The sequence below is a fragment of the Plutella xylostella genome, chromosome 13 (assembly GCF_932276165.1).
Source record: "Plutella xylostella chromosome 13, ilPluXylo3.1, whole genome shotgun sequence".
Taxonomy (NCBI): Eukaryota; Metazoa; Arthropoda; class Insecta; order Lepidoptera; family Plutellidae; genus Plutella; species Plutella xylostella.
Genome location: NC_063993.1, coordinates 1337809 through 1347224, shown reverse-complemented (window position 1 = coordinate 1347224; position 9416 = coordinate 1337809). Strand labels below are relative to the sequence as shown.

The window sequence follows — 9416 nt, the reverse complement described above, 5'->3', positions numbered from 1 at the left end:
TTTACATTGGTTGTGAAAAGTGGTCGCTATCTATACGTCATGACACGATATGTACCTTATTCCGTAGCGCATAAGGCGATCCGAAGATTGAAATTTTGCCACACATGTGTTCTTTGAAAGCCGGATAGGTACTGAACGAGTTAAATATAGCCCCCCAAGTTTCGATTCTTGGCAAACTTTCACATCAATAAATTTCCCGCAGAGACTATTATTGTATTTTTTCTAGACTTTTCTCAAATTACTTCTCACTAAATTTAGGAGTACCTCTGTCTTTTTATCGGTGGGGTACCTATTGACGATAGGTAAGTTTATTAGTTCAATCTATATTTTGTGGAGGGAAAATTCTGGTTTGTAATCAGAATCGTTACAGGGTTTTTTTATGAATTTCGCAGCCCCTTTAACTCATTTTTGTGTCATATAATTTCGATAAAGTCGTGAGGTTGTGGTCCTTCTCACACAAGTAAATAAAACACACGGCCCACTTATGAAATAAATTAGTTTATTGTCGTCATAAGTTGTTCAAGACGTGAAGTGTAAAAATTCTCGGTAACGATAGTTGCAACAGTATAAATAATAAAAATAATTTATAAAGTAATATAAGTTAATGGCTTGCGTACAAAACTCGACGGTGTTCGCGAGGTGTGATCTGGAACAAGGTGCGGTTATTTATAAACGAGTCAGTAATTCAAGGTTTCTTTAAATCGGGAATAGTTACGGTATTTAGGTTAGGAGACTTATGAGTGAACGCTGACTGCATCTATCTATACTGGAGATACAAATGTACGAATTCTATTTCGTTTGCTACTTGATGAAAAGTCCTCTCAATGACAACTGCAATAAATCATCATTCATTCATAATATGCATCTTCCATGACGCAATTTAGTTCACATTACAGTCCCTCATTTGATTTCCTCAAAAGTCATTTATTCAATGCTCACTTTCATTCAAACATACCAAAACAGCTAAAAAACCACCCGCTTCTACAAACCCACCCGTTTCAACACACCACTCACTTATTTCTCCTCTTCCTTTTCCTCTTATTCCTCCTCTCACCAATCATCTGCTTCTACCAACCCACCCGTTACAACACTCACTTATTCCTCCTCTTCTTCTTCCTCTTCCTCCTCTTCTTCCTCCTCCTCTTCCTCTTCCTCCTCCTCTTCCTCCTCCGCGGGCTCCTCCTCCTCCTCTTCAGCCTCCGCGGCGGGTTCTTCTTCCTCTTCCACCTCGGCCTTGACGTCCTCCTCGCCTTCAGGGGACTCGGGGTCGCCCTGCTTCTTGCCCGGCCGCTCACCGAACCACTTCGGCAGTTTCGCTGTTGGTTGATTGGTTGTTAGATTGGGTTGTGTTAAGACGTGGTAAACGCAAATTGGTTATTGTGTAGTTGCGTAATTATTGTCTTTGTGACAGTGGCTTTGTTTGACTAGTTTGGGTAATTTACACACAACATAGTTATTGATAACTATGATAGATAGAAGGGAAAAAGTTGCAAAGATTTGAGTTAGAATTGTTTTGATTGTTCGTTTAATTTTAAATCTAGTTCAACTACATAAACATTATTATCAAGCTTTCATTGTTTCGTGGCTACTAAATTAGAGTCTATAGGCATTTAAGCATGTTCAAAAGTAATTAATTGTATTTACGTTTCTTTCAACTTGTTTATTTTACATTAGCGTAGCTATTTTATGTGTAATTCTATTTAAAGTGTTAATAAGTAGTTAGATAAAGGAAGAAACACAAAAAGAAAGGAAAATGTTAGTCAAGACACAGCAAGTAAATAGTAAAGGAGAAAAGTGCAAGAGAGAATAAGATTTTGCAGTTGAAGCAGCGATCCAGCAGCGTAGAATAAGAGGCGAAGTAACTAGGGACTTGTTTAATGCACTAACTGCCACTTCTAATCCCGAATAAAAAGGAAGGCTTTTGGGTAATTGTTGACATGGAAAGATTAGAAATGGCAGAAGTGTCAACAAACGAGCCCCCTACAATCGGCGTTTGTTGCCTCAAGAGTCCTCTCCCGAGGACCGACTCACCCTTTTGCCTGCCGCCGAACTGTTCGGTCCTCTCCTGCCAGACCTTCTCCAGGAAGTCCTTGTTCAGTTTCTCTAGGTCCTAGGGGTGGAAATGTTATCACCGGGATGAGATTTTAACAAATACATGAGGGCACATTCCAGGGAACGAGTATAGGGGAGTGACGATGGTTGGGAACCCTGGTGATTCCGGTCTAGTTTGTGGTTTGTCACCGAAATCAACACAGATAGGGGAATAACGTTTCTGACGCATCAAACATTCGTTTGGGTGCCGTCGTGCCGTGAGGACATGCTAGTGGGGAAACTGAACGAGCATCACACCCGGTCTGCCCGGGAAGCTTACTTCTTGTGCGGTTCATGAACTGTTCCATCCGATCGTTCCAGATCCTATCCATCATTTCCGCCATTGTATTATCGTAACCCTGCGTTTAAAGTGAGATCTTGAGATATTAGTTCGTAATTAACTTATGTTTTGAGAAAGTCCATAAGAATATGTTTAATTATTCTCGTAAACAATCCACCTGTATAAAATTCTCCCTATTTTGAAATATTGTATATATGATACAAATTATATGATCTTCTGATGGAAGACAGAAATTAGATTAAATTAGTTTCATTTGCTATAGCAAATATTACCATTGCTATAGATCTGGGTTTTCAATTTGCTATAGTCCAATAGACCTATAAATCAGTACTCTTCTAAATACTTACACCTTCAAACAGTTTCTTCTTGTCGTCATAGGACCGTGTGTCTACGCGCCGCTCGTATTTGGAGGCGACTTGGATTTTGGGCTGTAAAATAATAAACGTTTAGTTCAAAATGCCTCGGCATCAACAAGATGATTTTAAGTTTCAACGCTATGGTTTATTTCTATCGCGATGAGTATTTTGAATCTTCAGCGTTCAATATAAAGTTAATATTACATTGTAAAACAACGGAGTAGTCAAAGGAAGCTGGCCTATTTTAGCTGTAGCGGAAACGCGAGGAATGTAAATAGATGATGACGTACCGGGTGCTTGCCTGTGAGGGCTTCAGGGTCCAGACCCTTCTTGAGGGCCTTGTGCCTGAGCTGCTGCTTTTGTCTTTCTTTGAGCTCTTTTAACTGTGGAAAAAAACAACAATATTAAACTTTATCATGTTTACGCGTTGGCATGGTGCCTATTGGCAAAAGCTAAAATATTCGTTTTCACAATATAATTGTTGGGAAATCTTGGCATAAAATGTTGGTGTTTGAGGAAAACTGACTTGTTTGTCTGCCTCATAAAAGTCTTCTCTAGACTCAACTACAATGTATCAACTTTAGTGCAGAGGTCTTTCAAAACATTCTTTAGTATTCACTCTATTTTCAACTTAAGCATTTCAAAGGATTGACACTTACGTCGTAGTCCTGTCGCTTTTGCCTCTCCTCAAGGTCGTACTTCTCAGTTTCGAGCTTGACGATGCAGTCCCACAGCTCCTGGGCCTTGACCCTCAGCTTCTCGGTGGACAGGTGGTCGATGTTCAGGGGCTTGATGCGGATGGACAGCGAGATCTTCTTCTCCTCCTCCAGTTGTTCCTTGGTCTTGTTGCGCTCAAGTTGTGCGTTTGACATACCAAACTGTTGGACGAATTTTGGTTAAGATTGGTTGCTAGACATCAATGATTCATTTGATGGATATCGATCTGATGTCGTTAGAAGAAATAAGTGTTGTATATGTAACGTCAAAACTTTGATACGCTACTTTGATTATACTAGGTTCTTGGGCTACATATTAGCTTATTTCCTGTTAAATTCGGGAAGACTTTTGTCGACATTTTCTAGTAATACAGTTTCTGGCCTTACGTTCTCGTTCTTCTTCTGGATGGTGAAGTTGGGCCCCTGCTTGTTGGACTCCTTCATGGCCTGCACCATGGCGAGGCGCTTCTTCTCGGCCTCCTCGAGCCGCAGCCTCTTCTCCTCGATGTCACGCTGTTTCTTCTCCTCAATCTCGCGCACTCTCCTCTCTTCTTCCTCCTTCTTCTGCTGGGCGACGCGCTTCTCCTCTTCAGCGCGGTGGACCTGGTGGTAGATGGTATGAGATTAGAATCAGACGTGATGATTTCATTGCTTGCTGTTGAAGGGTTTTTGTATTGTACAGTTCTGAGCTTATAAAATATGTTTTCGTGTGATTCAGGGAAACTGCACTGGCAGAGCAGCTGTTTGAAACGACCAACAAGTATTTGTTAAGACATCGCGATTATTTGTATATCTAGCAGTATCTTGGTTATTATGTGTTTTAAAATGTAGAGTAATAGGTGGACTTATGTTGTAAAAGAAGAGTTTTACCTTGCGCTTGGCCTGCTTCTCCTTGAGGCGTTTGAGCTCATCTTCCTCCTTAGCCCTCTGTTTGCGCCATTCGTTGATGTAGTCCTTGAGCTGGTCGTCCAAGTCGGACCGCTTCTGGTCTTGACGCTATAAAGGAAAATTAACTTTAATATCTCAAGATCTAAAGGCATTGTGGTCAAAATGTATGTCAAGTTTTATTTTTGGAATACTTGTAAATTGATTATTTACCTTGATGAATTCTGGATCTCCCTCACCCCTGTAAACACAGAAATCGATCAGTAACACATCCTACAAAATACATGTTTGTTACTGTTAGGATTCCGTTATGATAAAGATAAATATTTACAGTGTCACATAATGTATATTACTGATTGTCACTTGTCTACGTTCATTAGGTAATTATGAGTCTGCTGCAGAGCTCTGTGCCAGCAAGTGAGCAGACCCAAGTTATTCATCATTTCCATTACTTTCAGTTAGCTTTCAACTAGTTATTAAATACTCTCTTTCAATAACATAATATTAGAAATTAGAACTGTTAACATTTCTACATTAATCATTTTAATTTATCCATATTCGACGCCACAAATGAAGGTTACAATTAATTATTATCTTTCTGATTCTGAATTATTATTCTCATTATCGTGTGTGTATCTGTCTGGTGTCTGTTCTGCTGGTAACATTGAGTAGGTTCTGTCGGTGTGTGGGCGCGCTAGTAAGACACATAAAACATATCATGCTGTGACATCATGCAACGATCCAAGCAGCGGCGGTGACCGACATCTTGGTTGGTTGCGGGCGGCGCGGGCGCAGCAGCTACATTCTCAGAAATAGAACGCCTACCAACCGAATATAAATAGCGACCGGCGACGGCGCGCGGTTATTCGTTTGCCGAATGGTCATCTGGTCGGATGTTAAATTTGGAATTCGGGGAATGATCAGAAAAAATATTGCGCTCGCGCCTTATAAAGTTAATGAGAGGGTAATGTTAGTGACACCACAGAGAGCGGTGCAACTTACGCGATCGATGGTCTACTCCTAGAAACAGAAAACAACAGTCAGCCTCTACTTGACTCAGGTACATATGGTAGAGAAGCAAGAATACATAGGAACAAAGCAGCGATAGAATTATTTGCTGAAATCTCACAAACACCGCTCAACTAAAAGCCAGGTCCTCCCATTATGACATGTCCAGTTCAAAGTGAATTCATACCGTTAGTTCTGTGCCTAATCATTCTAAAACTGCTGTCTAAGTTCTGTACATACGACAACGCGTATAAGCAAAGCCTCCGTAATATCTCACTTAACGCTAGTGATAAAGTTTACTTACTCTGGTTTAGCAGCGGGTCTTCATGGTGACACGGCATCAGCGAGGAGGGGAAAAACAATAAACAAATTAAACATTTTATCTTTTTAACACGTAGATATTCAACTGGATAAACATACATGTATTGTACAAGTGACAGTAAGCCTTTGATATTAATGCGAACGAGACGAATACCAACAGTAGAAATAGTGAAAACCCAGAAGTACTTACGGCTTCTCATTTTGTTATTCTGTTGTTTGGTTAGAATTCTGTTCCACAGTCTGTTACAGATGTTAGAGAAAATCCGTTATTAGTAAAGCGCGACGCTCAGCTAAGCCCCTGTGAGTCTGAAAGCGACAGAAGCACCAAACAAGCGGAAGCAAAGAATTATGCAACTAATCTAATACTAAGTGAAGTGAGTGTAAGTGCCGACGCAGGCTTAAGGGCACGCCACTTACTTCCTGCAACAAAAGAGAAAATAGGAATTGGTCACGTGCAGAAAGGCCAAGAATTGGGGTTGAAGTTTGGGAGCTCAAACTGGCATGCCTCTCAAATCGTTCACTCGATTCGCCAAGCTACAGGAGTCCGCCGGTCCAGAGAGAGAGGAGCGAAGGCGGAGCCAGAAACCAGAGTCTTGAAGCTAACTCGCATGAAACTATAAGAGAAGACTTGAAGGAAGAAGAGATCTACGGTGGACCAATACTTACGTCTCTTGGACTTCTTCCACTTCTTCTACTTCCTCCTCCTCGGAGCCACTGTGAATTAGACACATTTGGTAAGAGGAATAAAGGTCACATTTGTTTGTAGGTTAGCAGATGTGGAGACTGAGTTAACACTTGACGGTGACAAGGATGTATCCGTTAGTGACGATGGAGGGGCATCTTATTGTTATCACAATTGAACATGTACACAGGGGATGGAGTCTTCAACTCACCATAGTGTGTTTCGCTAAAAATGTTCAAGTTGTGTTTATGTTCAGATTTATTTCAGTTTATAATGTGTGTTTATACTCACGAGTATTCTTCCTCGTCAGACATGGTGGTAGGTTATTTGATCTGTAAAATTGAGATAAGGAATGCGTTAGAAACTTTCTTCAAGTCTCGATTGATTGATAAAGTAATACAGTGATTGCAGAAGGCCAGTGTACCCCGTGAACCCGAGTAGTTACCTACTATATATGAACGTCCGAATATACAACTAACGCATCTCAGATTTAAATTCAAACTAGATTTGCATCTGTTGACAAAACAATTGCAACGTCCGATATATCCGATTTATTTAAAGATCTGGCAATATCATCAACATCTATCAGTCCAAATCTATCATCAAGCTTAAAGAAACATCAGAATCATCCACAATCTCTTTGTTTTCGTCGATCATTCAAGAACGCCATCCGCTTGGCAATCGATTTGTCTATCACCGATTTTGCTGCTAATTGATTTTCTATTTCTTTACTTCGTACCGTGTGCCAAATGAGAAAAATGTGCGTGGGCGATGTAACATTGACGTAAAGTTAAACGTGCTTATTGTTTATGAAAAGGCGGTTATTTTTAGCGGTTTTATCTTTCGTACCATTAACGCACACCTACGGCGCGGGTTGTTGGCAGCGGTTCAAGCCGCGGTATATCGGAGCTAGAGGCGAGGCGGCGGCATTACGTGGCGCCCGGAATTCTGCAATTTATGTAATACTCGAGCAGCGACGGACGCATCTAACTCATCCTTAGGTGCTACATGTTTACTGTAGAGACAGATATTTAATTTTTACGAGATCTTAGATCTATTTAATCATACTTTTGATAAAACTTAGAATATTGGTTAGATAGATACATTTTTGGTGTCTTTAATTATGTCTTTAAAACTTAGATTATACATCTACCTACCTATATGAAAAAAAGTATGTGTGAAATGAAATAGGTATATTTTTACACAGAAAGTTACTCGGTAACAACTTTATGAGATCTTATTTTTGCAAACTTTGACTCTACTTTTTGCTCAAGCACTTATCACACACAAATTATGATATAGAAAAACACTATTTTTATCACTTTTTCACTGACGTTTGAAAGTGTTATTTTGTACAGAATACCTAGACTTAAAATTTTGTGTGCAAAATAATGAGTGTGGTGTGTGTAAAAATGAATTTAGCTGCGAATGCAAATGCAATAAGTGTGTGAGTGTAAAACGGTAGCGTTTCGCGCGCGGCGGCGGTGTAACGCAATCCGGTGGCTATACAAGGCGCTGCGGGCGGCGCGGCGGCGGCGGACTCCGGGCCGGCTGCGGGGTTCACTGGGCACTTCACTGGGCACTCGCGGCACTTACGTCGCACAGGTGTATAAGCGGTCTCTAGGGCCGGCAGCGGAGCGACGCAGTGGAATGTGGAGTCCGCGGCGACCAAGGCGGCTCTGGCGGCGCCCGGCGCTCCCGGCGCGCCCCACTCGCACGCCGACTAAATTTAGCCGCATCATCTGCACCCAGCTCCGATTTCCAAGACATGAGAAGGAAACCCTGAAAGAGATAGCTGTCCCGTTCGCTCCAGTGACGTGCTGGGTTGAACGGAAACTGATATGTACGGATAGGTCATTGATGATGCCGTGTGATGTGGTATGTGCCGCCTCGGCGATTAGGTGCTGGGAGACTGGCGGGGTTTTTGTTAATGCTATCAAAGCATACACTGATTTAAATAATATATATAGACGTAAGTATATTATGAATTATGTTGAACATAAACATTTCAGTTTTCGAGCTTCTCTAGTATAGCCTTGCATTCTCTGGCCAGTTGTTATGATTGGTAGCTACCAGCTACATAGTTACAGGAGATGTGAAGTATTCGGTCGCGATCTGTTGACTGTAAAGAGGTAGATGAAGTGTTGTTCCCTTATAATGATGTCCCAGATGATGGCCTAATCAAAGGTATCTTATAAGTCGCCTACTTTTCTAAAATGTATGTTTTCACCTTTGCTGTAGAGTTCTACACGAGAGGTTTACTAATGAGGGTCTAGGCCGGCCGTAATGATCCTCTGGTGATAATTATTTTTCTTCTGAGAGAGTAGACGTACGTTCTGAGGTATGTGCAAGTATTTTAAGTACTTACGTTAATTATTTACTCCTGTTTTAGGTAAGTAAGTATACCTAATCAATTCTAGCTACAGTGATGTGATGATGACTGATGATTCTATTCTTTACACCGTTGAAAAACTTAATAATATTCGTCATCATCATCAGCCCGTTAGTATGCATTGCTAGACTCATCCGTAATCATCTTCTCTGCCAAGGAGCACCACAACACTCTGCCCTCGGCCTTCCTCCTCTATGGTGTACCTACAATCTAGCTAGTTACACACTATATGTAGAGAAGTAGGTACCTACTTAATACCACGGGCAATGACGACAACACTCTAGCATTGACGTCCCATGTTAAATCCCGATACATATCTACCTACCTATCCACACACTACACTATATTATCTATACGTATTGGTAAGTAAGCAGTTATAGTTACCTATGTGATACCTACCTGTCCTATAATAACTGGCCACTAATTATTCCGTGTGAACTGCCACAGGTGATGTACAGTGGCCGATGATTGAACGAAAAGCCATAGATATACCTACCTACAAACTTACCAACTTATCATGATTAATTCCTTCCTAACACACCATGCATGATGTAAGGACAATATGGAACCCCGTAAAATGTGTCGGTCGATTGGGGACCTTTTATTTTATGAGATAATTTAAGTAACTCTACCTACAATGACAAAAACAGAAATGCTTTAGGCC

At 41.0% G+C, this 9416-nt stretch overlaps 1 protein-coding gene across 6 annotated transcripts; it reads right to left on the bottom strand.

Annotated features, from left to right (window-relative positions):
* Window positions 1–478: 478 nt before the first annotated feature.
* LOC105391471 (troponin T, skeletal muscle) lies at window positions 479–8108 on the bottom strand. 6 transcript variants are annotated; one of them, XM_011562947.3, is made up of 14 exons: window positions 7957–8108; window positions 6652–6692; window positions 6345–6392; window positions 5662–5679; window positions 5352–5369; window positions 4563–4590; window positions 4335–4460; window positions 3852–4067; window positions 3408–3626; window positions 3039–3131; window positions 2740–2820; window positions 2372–2450; window positions 1096–1316; window positions 479–646 (listed from the first exon to the last, which is right to left on the bottom strand). In XM_011562947.3, exons 2-13 carry the CDS (start codon window positions 6672–6674, stop codon window positions 1096–1098), a joined length of 1170 nt encoding a protein of 389 aa, XP_011561249.1. In that variant the 5' UTR covers window positions 6675–6692; window positions 7957–8108; the 3' UTR covers window positions 479–646. The 6 variants fall into 6 exon arrangements, with proteins under 6 accessions (XP_011561249.1, XP_011561247.1, XP_011561251.1 ...); XM_011562945.3 differs by lacking the exon at window positions 2372–2450 and adding an exon at window positions 2032–2110 and having other exon boundaries at window positions 7957–8106; XM_011562949.3 differs by lacking the exon at window positions 5352–5369.
* Between the last annotated feature and the right edge of the window lie 1308 nt (window positions 8109–9416).